General features: G+C 43.2%; 2 protein-coding genes across 2 annotated transcripts; both read left to right on the top strand.

Annotated features, from left to right (window-relative positions):
* Positions 1-5,648: 5,648 nt before the first annotated feature.
* LOC115150016 (L-rhamnose-binding lectin CSL3-like) lies at positions 5,649-8,855 on the top strand. The gene is made up of 9 exons (XM_029692874.1): positions 5,649-5,712; positions 5,995-6,030; positions 6,111-6,155; positions 6,294-6,429; positions 6,557-6,675; positions 8,159-8,203; positions 8,314-8,449; positions 8,521-8,628; positions 8,700-8,855. The coding sequence occupies exons 1-8, from the start codon at positions 5,682-5,684 to the stop codon at positions 8,624-8,626; spliced, it is 654 nt and encodes a 217-aa protein (XP_029548734.1). The 5' UTR covers positions 5,649-5,681; the 3' UTR covers positions 8,627-8,628; positions 8,700-8,855.
* A 6,051-nt stretch (positions 8,856-14,906) lies between these two features.
* Positions 14,907-17,062, top strand: LOC115151164 (L-rhamnose-binding lectin CSL3-like). The gene is made up of 5 exons (XM_029695176.1): positions 14,907-14,910; positions 16,336-16,410; positions 16,521-16,656; positions 16,728-16,835; positions 16,907-17,062. Exons 1-4 carry the CDS (start codon positions 14,907-14,909, stop codon positions 16,831-16,833), a joined length of 321 nt encoding a protein of 106 aa, XP_029551036.1. The 3' UTR covers positions 16,834-16,835; positions 16,907-17,062.
* The last annotated feature ends 1,580 nt before the right edge of the window (positions 17,063-18,642 follow it).

Raw genomic sequence — 18,642 nt, 5'->3', positions numbered from 1 at the left:
GTTGCTAGAAAATTGAATGTTCATTTCTCTGCCATTAGCCACCCCCAACGTAGAGAATTTGGCAGTATATCCAACAGGCCTCACAACCACACTGTCAACCTGAAATGGTCCATTCACAGAGACAGTGTGGTGAAGGCGCAACAGTGCCCCATCAAAACTTGAGACATCAGTGGCATTGTGTTTTGTTCCATTCCTGACATTATTGAAAGAGATTGTGATGCCTCACATCTCAAAATTGGGTTACTTAATGTTAGATCCCTGACTTCCAAGGCAGTTATAGTCAATGAACTAATCATAATCACTGATAATAATCTGATCATAATCTTGATGTGATTGGCCTGACTAAAACATGGCTTAAGCCTGATGAATTTACTGTGTTAAATGAGGCCTCACCCCCTGGTTACACTAGTGACCATACCCCCCGTGCATCCGGCAAAGGCGGAGGTGTTGCTAACATTTACGATAGCAAATTTCAATTTACAAAAAAAAACAATGACGTTTTCGTCTTTTGAGCTTCTAGTCATGAAATCTATGCAGCCTACTCAATCACTTTTTATAGCTACTGTTTACAGGCCTCCTGGGCCATATGCAGTGTTCCTCACTGAGTTCCCTGAATTCCTATCGGATCTTGTAGTTATAGCAGATAATATTCAAATTTTTGGTGACTTTAACATTCACATGGAAAAGTCCACAGACCCACCCCAAAAGGCTTTCGGAGTCATCATCGACTCAGTGGGTTTTGTCCAACATGTCTTTGGATCTACTCACTGCCACAATCATACTCTGGACCTAGTTTTGTCCCATGGAATAAATGTTGTGGATCTTAATGTTTTTCGTCATAATCCTGGATTATCGGACCACCATTTTATTGCGTTTGCAATTGCAACAAATAATCTGCTCAGACCCCAACCAAGGAGCATTAAAAGTCGTGCTATAAATTCTCAGACAACCCAAAGATTCCTTGATGCCCTTCCAGACTCCCTCTGCCTACCCAAGGACGTCAGAGGACAAAAATCAGTTAACCACCTAACCGAGGAACTCAATTTAACCTTGCGCAATACCCTAGATGCACATGCACCCCTAAAAACTAAAAACATCTGTCATAAGAAACTAGCTCCCTGGTATACAGAAAATACACGAGCTCTGAAGCAAGCTTCCAGAAAATTGGAACGGAAATGGCGCCACACCAAACTGGAAGTCTTCCGACTAGCTTGGAAAGACAGTACCGTGCAGTATCGAAGAGCCCTCACTGCTGCTCGATCATCCTATTTTTCCAACTTAATTGAGGAAAATAAGAACAATCCGAAATTTCTTTTTGATACTGTCGCAAAGCTAACTAAAAAGCAGCATTCGCAAATGGAGGATGGCTTTCACTTCAGCAGTAATACATTTATGAACTTCTTTGAGGAAAAGATCATGATCATTAGAAAGCAAATTACGGACTCCTTTAAATCTGCGTATTCCTCCAAAGCTCCATTGTCCTGAGTCTGCACAACTCTGCCAGGACCTAGGATCAAGGGACATACTAAAGTGTTTTAGTACTATATCTCTTGACACAATGATGAAAATAATCATGGCCTCTAAACCCTCAAGCTGTATACTGGACACTATTCCAACTAAACTACTGAAAGAGCTGCTTCCTGTGCTTGGCCCTCCTATGTTGAACATAATAAACGGCTCTCTATCCACCGGATGTGTACCAAGCTCACTAAAAGTGGCAGTAATAAAGCCTCTCTTGAAAAAGCCGAATCTTGACCAGAAATTATAAAAAACTATCGGCCTATATCGAATCTTCCATTCCTCTCAAAAAAATTTGAAAAAGCTGTTGCGCAGCAACTCACTGCCTTCCTGAAGACAAACAATGTATATGAAACGCTTCAGTCTGGTTTTAGACCCCATCATAGCACTGAGACTGCACTTGTGAAGGTGGTAAATGACCTTTTAATGACATCAGACCGAGGCTCTGCATCTGTCCTCGTGCTCCTAGATCTTAGTGCCGCTTTTGATATCATCAATCACCACATTCTTTTGGAGAGATTGGAAACCCAAATTGGTCTACATGGACAAGTTCTGGCCTGGTTTAGATCTTATCTGTCGGAAAGATATCAGTTTGTCTCTGTGAATGGTTTGTCCTCTGACAAATCAATTGTAAATTTCGGTGTTCCTCAAGGTTCCGTTTTAAGACAACTATTGTTTTCACTATATATTTTACCTCTTCGGGATGTCATTCGAAAATATAATGTTAAATTTCACTGCTTTGCGGACGACACAGCTGTACATTTCAATGAAACATGGTGAAGCCCCAAAATTGCCCTCGCTAGAAGCCTGTGTTTCAGACATAAAGAAGTGGATGGCTGCAAACTTTCTACTTTTAAACTCGGACAAAACAGAGATGCTTGTTCTCGGTCCCAAGAAACAAAGAGATCTTCTGTTGAATCTGACAATTAATCTGGATGGTTGTACAGTCGGCTCAAATAAAACTGTGAAGGACCTCGGAGTTACTCTGGACCCTGATCTCTCTTTTGAAGAACATATCAAGACTGTTTCAAGGACAGCTTTTTTCCATCTACGTAACATTGCAAAAATTAGAAACTTTCTGTCCAAAAATGATGCAGAAAAATTACTCCATGCTTTTGTTACTTCTAGGCTTGACTACTGCAATGCTCTACTTTCCGGCTACCCGATAAAGCACTAAACAAACTTCAGTTAGTGCTAAATACGGCTGCTAGAATCCTGACTAGAACCAAAGAATGTGATCATATTACTCCAGTGCTAGCCTCCCTACACTGGCTTCCTGTTAAGGCAAGGGCTGATTTCAAGGTTTTACTGCTAACCTACAAAGCATTACATGGGCTTGCTCCTACCTATCTTTCTGATTTGGTCCTGCCGTACATACCTACATGTACGCTACGGTCACAAGACGCAGGCCTCCTAATTGTCCCTAGAATTTCTAAGCAAACGGCTGGAGGTAGGGCTTTCTCCTATAGAGCTCCATTTTTATGGAATGGTCTGCGTACCCAAGTGAGAGACGCAGACTCAGTCTCAACCTTTAAGTCTTTACTGAAGACTTATCTCTTCAGTAGGTCCTATGATTAAGTATAGTCTGGCCCAGGAGTGTGAAGGTGAACAGAAAGGCTGGAGCAACGAACCGCCCTTGCTGTCTCTGCCTTGCCGGTTCCCCTCTCTCCACTGGGATTCTCTGCCTCTAACCCTATTACAGGGGCTGAGTCACTGGCTTACTGGTGTTCTTCCATGCCGTCCGTGGGAGGGGTGCGTCACTTGAGTGGGTTGAGTCACTGACGTGGTCTTCCTGTCTGGGTTGGCGCCCCCCCTTGGGTTGTGCCATGGCGGAGATTTTGTGGGCTATACTCGGCCTTGTCTTCGGACGGTAAGTTGGTGGTTGTAGACATCCCTCTAGTGGTATGGGGGCTGTGCTTTGGCAAAGTGGGTGGGGTTATATCCTGCCTGTTTGGCCCTGTCCGGGGGTATCATCGGATGGGGCCACAGTGTCTTCTGATCCCTCCTGTCTCAGCCTCCAGTATTTATGCTGCAGTAGTTTATGTATCGGGGGGCTAGGGTCAGTCTGTTACATCTGGAGTATTTCTCTTGTCTTATCCGGTGTCCTGTATGAATTTAAATATGCTCTCTCTAATTCTCTATTTCTCTCTTTCTTTCTTTCTTTCTTTCTTTCTTTCTCTCAGAGGACCTGAGCCCTAGGACCATGCCTCAGGACTACCTGGCATGATGACTCCTTGCTGTCCCCAGTCCACCTGGCCGTGCTGCTGCTCCAGTTTCAACTGTTCTGCCTGCGGCTATGGAACCCTGACCTGTTCACCGGACGTGCTTGTTGCACCCTCGACAACTACTATGATTATTATTATTTGACCATGTTGGTCATTTATGAACATTTTAACATCTTGACCATGTTCTGTTATAATATCCACCCGGCACAGCCAGAAGAGGACTGGCCACCCCTCATAGCCTGGTTCCTCTCTAGGTTTCTTCCTAGGTTTTGGCCTTTCTAGGGAGTTTTTCCTAGGGAGTTTTTCCTAGCCACCGTGCTTCTTTCACATGCATTGCTTGCTGTTTGGGGTTTTAGGCTGGGTTTCTGTACAGCACTTTGAGATATCAGCTATATAAATACATTTTATTTGATTTGATCAACATCAGGAGGCTGAAGAAATTTGGCACAATTGAGTGCATCCTGTAGGGCTGTATCACCGCCTGGCACGGCCATTGCAACAGCAGGGCTCCCCAGGTGTGGTCAGCCCAAAACAACACCGGGGGAAACTGCCTGCCCTCCAGGACATCTATAGCACCAGGTGTCACCGGACGGGCAAGAAGATCATCAAGGACCTCAGCCACCCGAACCATGGCCTGTTCACCCCGCTACCATAGACAGTACAGTACCATAGACAGTGACGGTACAGGTGCATCAAAGCTGTGACCAAGAGACTGAGAAACTGGAGATAGAAACTTCAGGCCATCGGACTGTTAGCCGGCCTCCGCCCAGTACCCTGCCAAAATTAGTGCTGTTAAAAGCAGGGTACTGAGCTGATACCACCCGGTACACTACCCTGTACCATAGAGACTGCTGCCATGTGTACATAGTTATTCAACAAGGGTCACTTTAATAATGTTGACAGTAGTGTACCTGTACTGGGGTACTGTGGTCACCAAACTAACTTAATGCTCAACGGTCTCCCTTTACAGGAATGGCAACTGAGAAAGTATGAATGCACAAAATCACTCGGACCGGCCTTTCCGGAGCCTGATATGTGCAATACCCAAAGGGCCTGCCCAGAGATGGACAAGGCACCTGTCCAGCAGCCCTGAGGAGCGACAGTTGGGTTTCACCAGAGAGGAGGAGGACACATACTCAGCCACCAGAACGACACATCATGGGGATCTGACCATAGAGAATTATAGATACAGTATGTCATCTTTATATGTGCCCATTATGGTGTCTGTGAGTGCACAGGCAGCTCCATTCAAATAAAATAAAAAATGAATTCAAATTGGAGTCAATATTCATTTTATTAAAGTAGTCCATTTTCTTCTATAATTTCTATGAGTTGGCAAACAATCTAAAAGGCTGCACACCACCACAGAGTGTGTTGTTTGAAAAGGTACTATTTGAAGGCAAAGCTGGCAATTTACTGCCACCTACAGTTATGCAATGTTTGCTCAAGAGTATAATTAATTGGTTGATCCCTCCTGTTGACCCTGATTGAATAATAGGGTGCGTTCAGCAGGATGCAACGTTTTGGAAGGTTCAGATAAAAATATGCTATGTTGAACAAATATGTCTCTCCGACATGTAGAATAAGGAAATACATCTGCAATGCTCGAAGGTTTTGCGACTGAACGTGGCCCGTTTGATTCTTCCTTAACGAAGAAGCCCCACATAGATGGCTACTTTAAAATGTTCCAACCTCAATGGCAATGTTAATGCCAAAATTTATTTTTATCCATCCAGAGTCCTCTATCTGACTCCATGAGACTGAACCAATAGCCAGGCATAGACCAGCAAACAACGGCCCCTAATCGCAATGAGGTATACCTGGAGACAAATATATACACCTGGGTTAATTAAGACATGTCCCATAACATAAATACCAGGTGTATTGGGTCTAATTAGCATCATTTTCTCTGTTACTACCACTCCTGTACCCGGCATCATGCACATGTTCAGACTGACGGTGGTCGCATGTGAGTATACAAAATCTGTATCTGATGCAGATTAGAATTTAAATATATATGACCAAATGTTTGTATTTCAGAGTAATGGAAGTACATGTCATATATATGACTTGAGGGACATTACATTTCTATTGTTCAAAACAATTGTCTAAGAAATTGTCACATTGCATGCATGGAATAAGAGACCAAATTCTGAACTCCATGATACTGTAGTCAAATGCTAAATTCTAGCTTCATGGTCCAAGTGCATATGATGTGGAATGTTGCTGAACTAGCTGTGTGATGTTTCAGTGCTGACTGCAGCTTGCTGTACACCAACAGATGGAGGTACTGTATGTAATAATGATGATACCACTTAACCAAGCTAATGTGAGTGGTGTGTAATTCCTGTTTATTTGTCCTGGCAGCAATCAGCATCACGTGTGAAGGCCATGATGCTTTACTGCAATGTGGTAAGCTAGTCAACACTACTGTATAGTCACCTATGATATTTTCTACTGTAGATTAGCGTCACTGGCCCACACCAGTCTTAGCTCTCCTTCGTCCCTCGCCTTTCTCCTTTTCTTGATCTCTTCCCCCATCTCCCTCAGATGGAGGTCAGATTCAAATCAAGGGTGCCAACTATGGTCGTCGTAAACACGATGTGTGTTCCATTGGGCGCCCCGATAACCAACTCACCGACATCAACTGCCTCAGCCAATCCTCCACCAGCAAGATGGCAGAAAGGTACTAGAACCTGTGGTGTTTACCTGTAGGAACTCCTTGGCTGTAGTGGTAACAACCACCAGCAGCAAGAACCTGTAGTGTTTACCTGTGGGAACTCATGACCTCTACCTGTCTTTGACACAAACAGGTGCGATGGAAAGAGCAAGTGTGTTGTCCCGGCATCCAATTTCGTTTTTGGGGACCCCTGTGTTGGGACTTACAAGTACCTGGACACCAAATACTCCTGTGTCCAACAGCATGAAACCAGTCAGTCTCAATGTGTGCTAATAATAGTTAGTGGTGGGCACCACTGGCCATAATTGAATTCAACCTACTATCGGTATGACTGTTGGGATATTGTTTAATACTCCTACCCATTTTACTCTTTTGTAAAAGCGTGCACTCTGCTGATGAATAGAATGGGTTGGTTCTCCTATGGTACCAGCTTTGTTATTAAATTCTGTGTTATGGCCACAACGTTTAAAATACATGCATTTATTTCTCCATGTTTAAGCCACCCTCACCTGCTAACTAACCCTAGCACACAAGCTGTGGTTATGGAACAATGTAGCCGGCAACAACTTTAGTTAGTGTAGCCTGTAGGGAGGTCGGAGACCTGGCAGTGTGGTGCCAAGACGACAATATCGGAAAGACAAAGGAACTGATTGTGGACTACATGAAACGGAAGGCCGAGTCCCTCCCTGCCAGGAGGCTAAAAGGATTTGCTGTCAGCCTTCTGATGCTCAAATCTACAGCTGCACCATTGAGAGCTTTTTGACTGGCTGCATTACCACTAGGTATGTAGCACCTTGCGGTCATATGCCAGAGGGTAGTGCGTACGGCCCAGTATATCGCTGAGGCTGCGCTCCCTGCCATCAGCATCTCGACACCACACGTGTCGGAAAGCCCTACATTGTCAATGACACTGGCCACTGACAAATGGTACGGATGCAGCAAGTCTGGAACCTGAACGGCTTCTACTTCCCCCAAGCCATAAAACTCCTGAATGACTACCACCGACTATCTGCATTGACCCTTTTTGCAGTTACCTTTTTGACTTGTCTCCTATGCTGTTCCTCTTTAGATGTACATATCAAGCACAATTAGCCTTCCCTGTAGCTCAGTTGGTAGAGCATGGTGTTTGCAACACCAGGGTTGTGGGGTCGATTCCCACGGGGGGCCAGCACAGAAAAAAAAAAAAATGTTTTATGAAATGTATGCATTCAGTACTGTAAGTCACTCTGGATAAGAGTGTCTGCTAAATGACTAAAATGTAAATGTAATTAGCCAGCAAGAACACGGACGGGAACTGGCTTAAGCTTATTTGATGCTTGTGCGCACTTAATCTGGTTTTAGACTGAATATGTTTCAGTGAACGGTAACTAGCTAGCGCTACTCCCACAGATTTGTAGGGTATACAGCTAATCTGACACACAGCATGGCATAGAAATGCAGATTTGGTGTAGCGGGTCGACTTTATTTTTCACCAGTTTCAGTCTAGCCAGCCCGATTGCTTAACATATTAGCCTTTTGAGACCTGCTCATAAGGAACTGACACTACAAGGTAACGGTGAATGATGACGCGCATAGCCCTTTATACTTTAGTACATGCCGACAAGTTTAAAATGACTTAAAAAATGCACCTGAAATCAACATTCCCTGTTAGTGCCCATCCCTAACACTTCACCAGGCTAATGTATGTCTTAATTTGTCTGGCCAGTGTGGTGTAACTCCTGTGTTGTCCTTGCAGTAAGCAGCATCGTATGTGAAGGCTCTGATTCCCAACTACTATGTGGTAAGCTGGTTAGCACTACCGTACGGTATAATCATGTGGTGCTGTATATTAGTCACTAGCCCACACAAACGCCCAGATTTGGCCATCCTTTTCTTCTTTCTCTTCCTCAGATCAGGGTGAGATCCATATTCAGCGTGCCAACTATGGTCGTCGTCAACACGATGTGTGTTCCTTTGGGCGCCCCGATAACCAACTCACTGACACCAACTGCCTCAGCCAATCCACCACCAGCAAGATGGCAGAAAGGTACTAGAACCAGTGGTGTTTACCTGTAGGAACTCCTTGGCTGTGGTGTTAACCTCTACCTGTTGACACAGGTGTGACGGAGAGCGCCAGTGTATCGTCAAGGTATCCAACTCCGTGTTCGGCGACCCCTGTGTTGGAACTTACAAGTACTTGGATGTGGCTTACACCTGTGACTGAATGTGAGTTTTATATATGTGCATGCACACATGACTGGGAACTAGAATGCTGGTGCTGACAGTATGTCTTGCAGGATATCTTCCTGTGGAACCTGAAGATGTACAAGGCTTCTGGGATATCGTCATCAGGTTGTGCTGTTTTCCTCCAACTTCAATGACCATTGTAAACCTGTGTATTTTGTGTGGAAGCATTTCTGAACTGTGGTTGGTCTGAATAAAATGAAGTGTCAGAAAGACAAGACTCGTTGCCTCTTGTCTATTAATGTCACACTAATATTTCTGAACGTGTGTCCTTTATTGTTGCCTTTCTCCGGACTCCTTTGTACCTGGCGCTAACGTGCCTTTGTCTGTATTGTGTGCCCACCTTTAGGCAGTTGTAAAATGCTCTGGATGGTCAAACTATTTTTAAATCAATTGTACATGCCTCTCAAATCACTGACAAGTTGTACTTATTACATCAGCAGGCTTACTTGACTTAATTTGTATGCATCAACAGCTAATCTGGTGACAAAGCAGACCTGGACAGGTTATACAATGTGTAGACCCTACAAATGTACATCAGTAAGTGATTGGCTCAGATCATGAACCAAATGTTACTGTGATGTGTAAATTAAGCTAGAGGCTGTTTCTGCTCTTAATCATACTTGCAGGGAAGCTGGCCAACTACATCACATTAGTCATCTAACAGCCTCTGATCCAAAGACACGTAAACACACACACGCAAACAGGGTCAACGCCCTGCTCAAGGGCACATCGACAGATCTCCACAATGTCAAAAACGTGGTCCAACACTGTTCCAAGAGCAGCCCCTCAACCATCAGATTCAATTCATCCTTTCAGGGGGATGAAATTGAAATTGTAGTCAGTTCTGCAATGCTTGTTTGAAAAAGAGAAATACTTTGAAAAAAGTATCATTTGCAATTAATCAAAATGAGACATGGAAATCTGTACACAGGCCAAAAAGTCTATTTTAGTCAATAGATTAGCTTTATTTTAGTAATCTACTTGAGGATTATTTAGGGTTCAAGTAGAACTTTTGAATAAGTGAAGCTTTTAGAGAGAAGTTTAGTGCTTTTATATTTAATAATCGCAACACACCCTATTCATTATATAGCGAGCTAGGCCTGCATACCACCCTGCATTTTACTGCTGCTTTGCTTCTTAAGCTAAGCAGGATTGGTCCTGGTCAGTCCCTGGATGGGAGAACAGATGCTTCTCGAAGTGGTGTTGGAAGGCCAGTAGGAGGCACCCTTCTGTCTTGTCTAAAAAATATCCCATTGACCCAGGGCAGTAGGGTGCCGTCTTTTGGATGGGATGTTAAATGGCTGTCCTGACTCTCTGTGATCACTAAAGATCCCATGGCACTGATCGCAAGAGTAGGGATGTTAACCCCAGTGTCCTGGCTAAATTCCCAAATTGTCCTTCTTACCATCATGGCCACCTAATCATCGCCGGTGTACAATTAGCTACTTCATCTCCCCTACTCTCCCCTGTAACTAATCCCCAGGTTGTTGCTGTAAATGAGAATGTGTTCTCAGTCAACTTACCTGGTTAAATAAAAATAAACACATTAATAAATATAGATAGGCACACTGTATCTTGTCTGGTTTAGCGTCCCAAATTAAGATACATATTTTTTGCTCATATGAATTGAAAAACAAATCATCAGGAGTAGGCAGCGCCATATGAAAGTGAGTAAACTGTGATATGACTAAGAAGTTAATCAGGGCAAATTTGATATAAATAGACAGGAATTTACCTCTCCATGGTTGCAGGATCTTGTCTGTTTTCTATTGAAATTAATTTTGTAGGGCTCATGTAATATTTTTTATATGAATACCAAGTATGTCTACTTCACCATCAGTCAATTTTAAAGATAAACTGCATATTAATGTAAAAGTTGTATTTTTTAAAGATCCAATACCTAACATTGTACACAGGTTTTAGTCCAGAGAGTCCAGAAAATGTGTCTAGACCTTCAATGAGACATTGTAGGGATCTAGCTTGCGGACTTAATAAAAACTTGAGTCATCGGCATACATGGACACCTTTGTTTTTAAACCTTGGATTTCTAATCCTCTAATGTTGTTATTTGATCTGATTTTAGTAGCTAGCATTTCGATGGCCATAACGAATAGATATGGTGACAGCGGACACCCTTGTTTAAGTCCTCTTGATGATTCAAAACTCTCTAAAAAGTAGCCGCTATTTACTATTTTACACCTATACAGTACTTTTACCCATTTTAAAAGAGAATCACCAAAATTGTAAAATTCCAGGCATTTTATGAACAAATTTGTAGTCCGTAATTTCCTGTAGACCCTGCCACATACGTCTCGTGTCTTGGCCGTTGAATTACAACTCCATTTTCTCCCTATACCGACATTCTGCTTGTTTGATTGCCTTGCGGAGGGAATAACTACACTGTTTATATTCAGCTATATTCCCCGACCTCTTTCCATGGTTGAATGCGGTGGTTCGCGCATTCAGTTTTGCCCGAGTTTTGCGATATATAAGTCAGGTGAACAAAAGGACATGAGTTACTGTATGTTGATATTGTTACACCATGAGTCATTAATCATGAGGCATAAACCCCCAGCCTTCCACTTACCAGAGAGATGTTTGTTTCTGTCGGCGCGACGCATGAAGAAACCCGATGGTTGTATCGACTTTGATAACATATCCCGAGTGAGCCATGTTTCCGTGAATCAGAGAATGTTACAATCTCTGTCTCTCTGGAAGGCAACTCGTGCCCTAATGTTGGACACAAATAACTGCATAATTTCCTAAGGACTTGAAGCGAGGCGACCATCTCTGTCTGCGCCATCTTGAGATCATTTAGCTTCCTCACAGATTACTTTCATTTGGTAATAGATTATATTAGTTGGTTCTTGAATAAATTCCTCTCTTGTTGTTCCTCTAAATCTTGTTTTTCCTCTAATTTATTTTGTATCTCTGTAGTTTCGTTTTTATTGCTATCTACCTGTACTATTAGTGAATGTATTTCCCTTGTTAGTCTTCTCTTTAGCCAGAAACTGCTTTTCATTGTTGTTGAAAATTGAATTGAATGACCTCTGAAGGTACATTTAAAGGTATCCCAAACAGTAAGGGGATTTACTGAACCTCTATTTTACTGGAAAAATTCAGTTAAATTGTCTTAGTTAAAAATAGATTTTCCTCCAGTGGACTTTGATTAAATACACAATATCCCCATCCACGTGGAAATTCTACAAGAGTTGTGAAAGCCAATTAGATGATCCAATCGCATTCTGTCTCTTATTGCCCATTGGTTTTATTTGGGATGAGTACAGCAGTACCACAACGACAGTCCCACAGGACATATTGATGGTATAATAGAAATAAAAATGCACTATGCGGATCACGCTGCCATTTCCTGGTTGCTGAAATTCTGGTTCACATAATTTCGACAATAGTGTTGCATCATTATACCATCTAAACTGCAAAATATATTTTCAGACCAAAAGTACTATTTTCAGCTGTTCGACAATAACGTACCTCAGTAGAAATAGCGCTCTACAGATCTACCACTTAGACTTGATTTCAATGGACAGATCAATGTTGGTGCGTCGCCGAAATGTGTGGGACAGTGCCAGAGATACATTGAGATGGGGAAACTCCACTGGCATCATATTAACGCCCATTTTGTATGTTGCCCATATGTTGTCAATGGGCTGCGCAGTGCATTCTGGGGCCAATTGGGCACTAGCTCAAAAAACCCAACTTTAGCATGAATTCTGGGAAGTACAAAATTGCAACTAAGCCGAGATGTTTGATATTATTGTATTGCTTTGGAATAGTGGCATTATGTATGCGAGGAAAATAGGCAGGTTTCTCGACTTTGAGAAGGCATTGCATGATGATTAGCTTAGCAACCGTGTGACGCATTATGACCCATAAATTCTGTGGGGCGTTATACATTTCTCCATTCATTAGCCAATTGAAGCTCTCCTATTGTTCTCTAAAAATCTGACAAGCAAAAGCAGCCTTAGAAATAGCCTCAAGCTTAATGTCCACGTCACGGTATTGTTTGGCTCATGATCTGAGCCAATCACTTAATGATCAGGGTTTGTAGGGTCTACACATTGTAAGGTTAACGGTCCAGGTCTGCTTTGTGTACACATTAGATCAAGTAAGCCTGCTGATGTCATAAGTACTACCTGTCAGTGATTTGAGAGGCAGGTACAATTGTTTAAAAATAGTTTGCCCGGCCAGAGCACAATGAATATTTTACAACTGCATAAAGGTGGGCACACAATACAGACAGCAAGACAAAAGCACGTTAGCGCCAGGTACAAATGAGTCCGGTGAAAGGCAAGAATAAAGGACACATGTTCAGAAATATTGGTGTGACATTTAGTAACATACAAGAGGCAACCAGTCTCGTCTTTGACACTTCATTTAATTCAGACCAACCACAGTTCAGAAATGCTTCCACACAAAATACACAGGTTCCCAATGGTCATTGAAGTTGATTTGGCAGAAAACAGCACAACCTGATGAAGATATCCCAGAAGCCTTGTACATCTTCAGGTTCCACAGGAAGAACTCCTGCAAGGCATATTGTCAGCACCAGCATTCTAGTTCCCAGTCATGTGTGCATGCACATATATACACACACAAACTCACATTCAGTCACAGGTGTAAGCCACATCCAAGTACTTATAAGTTCCAACACAGGGGTCGCCGAACACGGAGTTGGATACCTTGACGATACACTGGCGCTCTCCATCACACCTGTGTGTCAACAGGTAGAGGTTAACACCACAGCCAATGAGTGCCTACAGGTAAATGCACACTAAAGGTTTCACTACCTTTCTGACATTGTGCTGGTGGTGGATTGGTTGATGCAGTTGGTGTTTTTGAGTTGTTTGTGTGGGCGCCCAATGGAACACACATCGTGTTGACGACGACCATAGTTGGCACGCTGAATATGGATCTCACCCCGATCTGAGGAAGAGAAAGAAGAAAAGGATGGCCAAATCTGGGTGTTTGTGTGGGCTAGTGACTAATATACATCACCACATGATTATACCGTACGGTAGTGCTAACCAGCTTACCACATAGTAGTTGGGAATCAGAGCCTTCACATATGATGCTGCTTACTGCAAGGACAACACAGGAGTTACACCACACTGGCCAGACAAATTAAGACATACATTAGCCTGGTGAAGTGTTAGGGATGGGCACTAACAGGGAATGTTGATTTCAGGCTCATTTCTTTAAAGTCATTATAAATGTGTTAGCGTGAACTAAAGTATAAACAGTTTGACGCGTCATCTTCCAACGTTCCCTTGTAGTTCCACTTCCTTATGAGCAGTCCTCAAAAATGCTAACATTTTAAGTAAACTGGCTGGCTCTAAATTGGTTAAAAATAAAGTCGACCCACTACACCACATCTGTATTTCTATGCCGTGCCAGATTAGCTGTATACCTTACAAATCTGTGGGAGTAGCGCTAGGTAGCAAGCTTCAGCCACTTCCCTGCGATGTTCTTGCTTGCTAATTGAGCTAGATATGTACATATAACAAGGAGCAGCAGCATATGTCAAAAAAGTAATTTAAAAAAAGCAATGCAGATAGTCAGGGGTAGTCATTCAGCAGTTTTATGGCTTGGGGGAAGTAGAAGCCGTTCAGGGTCCTGTTGGTTCCAGACTTGGTGCATCCGTACCATTTGTCATGGAGTAACAGGACAGTATGACTTGGGTGGCTTGAGGCATTGACAATGTAGGGCCTTCCGACACACGTGGTGTCGAGGTCCTGATTGCAGGGAGCGCGGCCTCAGTGATGTACTGGGCCGTACGCACTACTCTGTAGCACTTTGCGGACAGATGCCATACCTAGTGGTGATGCAGCCAGTCAAAAAGCTCTCAAAGGATGCAGCTGTAGATTTGAGGATCGGAGGGCTGATAACAAATCTTTTTAGCCTCCTGGTAGGGAGGGGCTTGGCCCTCTGTTTCCTGTAGTCCACAAGCAGTTCCTTAGTCCATCTTGGCACCACACTGCCTGGTCTCCGACATCCCTACGCTAAATAAAGTTGTTGCCGGCTACATTGTTCCATAACCACAGGTTGTGTGCCAGCTAGTGTTAGTTAGAAGGTGAGGTGGTTTACACTTGGAGAAACAAATGCATGTATGAAACATGTTGTGGCCATGAGGCAGCATTTAATAAAACAAAGTTAGCAAGCTGGTACTGTAGGGGAACCAACCCATTCTATTCCTTTTCTAGCAATCAGCAGAGTGCACTCTTTTACAAAAGAGTAAAATGGGTAGGAGTATTAAACAATATCCCAACAGTCATACCGATAGTAGGTTGAATTCAATTATGGCCATTGGTTCCCACCACTAACTACTCCTACCCATTTTACTCTTTTGTAAAAGCGTGCACTCTGCTGAAGAATAGAATGGGTTGGTTCTCCTATGGTACCAGCTTTGTTATTCAATTCTGTGTTATGGCCACAACGTTTTAAATACATGCATTTATTTCTCCATGTTTAAGCCACCCTCACCTGCTAACTAACCCTAGCACACAAGCTGTGGTTATGGAACAATGTAGCCGGCAACAACTTTAGTTAGTGTAGCCTGTAGGGAGGTCGGAGACCTGGCAGTGTGGTGCCAAGACAACAATATCGGAAAGACAAAGGAACTGATTGTGGACTACCTGAAACGGAGGGCCGAGCCCCTCCCTGCCAGGAGGCTAAAAGGATTTGCTGTCAGCCTTCTGATGCTCAAATATACAGCTGCACCATTGAGAGCTTTTTGACTGGCTGCATTACCACTAGGTATGTAGCACCTTGCGGTCATATGCCAGAGGGTAGTGCGTACGGCCCAGTATATCGCTGAGGCTGCGCTCCCTGCCATCCGCATCTTGACACCACACGTGTCGGAAAGCCCTACATTGTCAATGACACTGGCCACTGACAAATGGTACGGATGCACCAAGTCTGGAACCTGAACGGCTTCTACTTCCCCCAAGCCATAAAACTCCTGAATGACTACCCCCGACTATCTGCATTGACCCTTTTTGCAGTTACCTTTTTGACTTGTCTCCTATGCTGTTCCTCTTTAGATGTACATATCAAGCTCAATTAGCCTTCCCTGTAGCTCAGTTGGTAGAGCATGGTGTTTGCAACACCAGGGTTGTGGGGTCGATTCCCACGGGGGGCCAGCACAGAAAAAAAAAATGTTTTATGAAATGTATGCATTCACTACTGTAAGTCACTCTGGATAAGAGTGTCTGCTAAATGACTAAAATGTAATTAGCCAGCAAGAACACGGATGGGAAGTGGCTTAAGCTTATTTGATGCTTGTGCTCACTTAATCTGGTTTTAGACTGAATATGTTTCAGTGAACGGTAACTAGCTAGCGCTACTCCCACAGATTTGTAGGGTATACAGCTAGTCTGACACAGCATGGCATAGAAATGCAGATTTGGTGTAGCGGGTTGACTTTATTTTTCACCAGTTTCAGTCTAGCCAGCCCGTTTGCTTAACATATTAGCCTTTTGAGACCTGCTCATAAGGAACTGACACTACAAGGTAACGGTGAATGATGACGCGCATAGCCCTTTATACTTTAGTACATGCCGACAAGTTTAAAATGACTTAAAAAATGCACCTGAAATCAACATTCCCTGTTAGTGCCCATCCCTAACACTTCACCAGGCTAATGTATGTCTTAATTTGTCTGGCCAGTGTGGTGTAACTCCTGTGTTGTCCTTGCAGTAAGCAGCATCGTATGTGAAGGCTCTGATTCCCAACTACTATGTGGTAAGCTGGTTAGCACTACCGTACGGTATAATCATGTGGTGCTGTATATTAGTCACTAGCCCACACAAACGCCCAGATTTGGCCATCCTTTTCTTCTTTCTCTTCCTCAGATCAGGGTGAGATCCATATTCAGCGTGCCAACTATGGTCGTCGTCAACACGATGTGTGTTCCTTTGGGCGCCCCGATAACCAACTCACTGACACCAACTGCCTCAGCCAATCCACCACCAGCAAGATGGCAGAAAGGTACTAGAACCAGTGGTGTTTACCTGTAGGAACTCCTTGGCTGTGGTGTTAACCTCTACCTGTTGACACAGGTGTGACGGAGAGCGCCAGTGTATCGTCAAGGTATCCAACTCCGTGTTCGGCGACCCCTGTGTTGGAACTTACAAGTACTTGGATGTGGCTTACACCTGTGACTGAATGTGAGTTTTATATATGTGCATGCACACATGACTGGGAACTAGAATGCTGGTGCTGACAGTATGTCTTGCAGGATATCTTCCTGTGGAACCTGAAGATGTACAAGGCTTCTGGGATATCGTCATCAGGTTGTGCTGTTTTCCTCCAACTTCAATGACCATTGTAAACCTGTGTATTTTGTGTGGAAGCATTTCTGAACTGTGGTTGGTCTGAATAAAATGAAGTGTCAGAAAGACAAGACTCGTTGCCTCTTGTCTATTAATGTCACACTAATATTTCTGAACGTGTGTCCTTTATTGTTGCCTTTCTCCGGACTCCTTTGTACCTGGCGCTAACGTGCCTTTGTCTGTATTGTGTGCCCACCTTTAGGCAGTTGTAAAATGCTCTGGATGGTCAAACTATTTTTAAATCAATTGTACATGCCTCTCAAATCACTGACAAGTTGTACTTATTACATCAGCAGGCTTACTTGACTTAATTTGTATGCATCAACAGCTAATCTGGTGACAAAGCAGACCTGGACAGGTTATACAATGTGTAGACCCTACAAATGTACATCAGTAAGTGATTGGCTCAGATCATGAACCAAATGTTACTGTGATGTGTAAATTAAGCTAGAGGCTGTTTCTGCTCTTAATCATACTTGCAGGGAAGCTGGCCAACTACATCACATTAGTCATCTAACAGCCTCTGATCCAAAGACACGTAAACACACACACGCAAACAGGGTCAACGCCCTGCTCAAGGGCACATCGACAGATCTCCACAATGTCAAAAACGTGGTCCAACACTGTTCCAAGAGCAGCCCCTCAACCATCAGATTCAATTCATCCTTTCAGGGGGATGAAATTGAAATTGTAGTCAGTTCTGCAATGCTTGTTTGAAAAAGAGAAATACTTTGAAAAAAGTCTAATTTGCAATTAATCAAAATGAGACATGGAAATCTGTACACAGGCCAAAAAGTCTATCTTAGTCAATGGATTAGCTTTTTTTAGTAATCTACTTGAGGATTATTTAGGGTTCAAGTAGAACTTTTGAATAAGTGAAGCTTTTAGAGAGAAGTTTAGTGCTTTTATATTTAATAATCGCAACACACCCAATTCATATTCATTATATAGCGAGCTAGGCCTGCATACCACCCTGCATTTTACTGCTGCTTTGCTTCTTAAGCTAAGCAGGATTGGTCCTGGTCAGTCCCTGGATGGGAGAACAGATGCTTCTCGAAGTGGTGTTGGAAGGCCAGTAGGAGGCACCCTTCTGTCTTGTCTAAAAAATATCCCATTGACCCAGGGCAGTAGGGTGCCGTCTTTTGGATGGGATGTTAAATGGCTGTCCTGACTCTCTGTGATCACTAAAGATCCCATGGCACTGATCGCAAGAGTAGGGGTGTTAACCCCAGTGTCCTGGCTAAATTCCCAAATTGTCCTTCTTACCATCATGGCCACCTAATCATCGCCGGTGTACAATTAGCTACTTCATCTCCCATCCTCTCCCCTCTAACTAATCCCCAGGTTGTTGCTGTAAATGAGAATGTGTTCTCAGTCAACTTACCTGGTTAAATAAAAATAAACACATTAATAAATATAGATAGGCACACTGTATCTTGTCTGGTTTAGCGTCCCAAATTAAGATAAATATTTTTTGCTCATATGAATTGAAAAACAAATCATCAGGAGTAGGCAGCGCCATATGAAAGTGAGTAAACTGTGATATGACTAAGGAGTTAATCAGGGCAAATTTGATATAAATAGACAGGAATTTACCTCTCCATGGTTGCAGGACCTTGTCTGTTTTCTATTGAAATTAATT

Source organism: Salmo trutta, chromosome 16 (genome assembly GCF_901001165.1).
Source record: "Salmo trutta chromosome 16, fSalTru1.1, whole genome shotgun sequence".
Taxonomy (NCBI): domain Eukaryota; kingdom Metazoa; phylum Chordata; class Actinopteri; order Salmoniformes; family Salmonidae; genus Salmo; species Salmo trutta.
This window is presented reverse-complemented; position numbering and strand designations above follow the sequence as displayed.

Bases quoted from the DNA above. Each gene is read 5' to 3' on its own strand.
- LOC115150016 (XM_029692874.1), top strand. From the start codon at position 5,682: ATGCACATGTTCAGACTGACGGTGGTCGCAT. The intron at 5,713-5,994 runs GTGAGTATACAA...GTGATGTTTCAG, and splicing joins CAGACTGACGGTGGTCGCAT to TGCTGACTGCAGCTTGCTGT. The intron at 6,676-8,158 runs GTCAGTCTCAAT...TTGTCCTTGCAG, and splicing joins TGTCCAACAGCATGAAACCA to TAAGCAGCATCGTATGTGAA.
- LOC115151164 (XM_029695176.1), top strand. The intron at 16,411-16,520 runs GTAAGCTGGTTA...TCTCTTCCTCAG, and splicing joins TGATTCCCAACTACTATGTG to ATCAGGGTGAGATCCATATT. The intron at 16,657-16,727 runs GTACTAGAACCA...CTGTTGACACAG, and splicing joins ACCAGCAAGATGGCAGAAAG to GTGTGACGGAGAGCGCCAGT.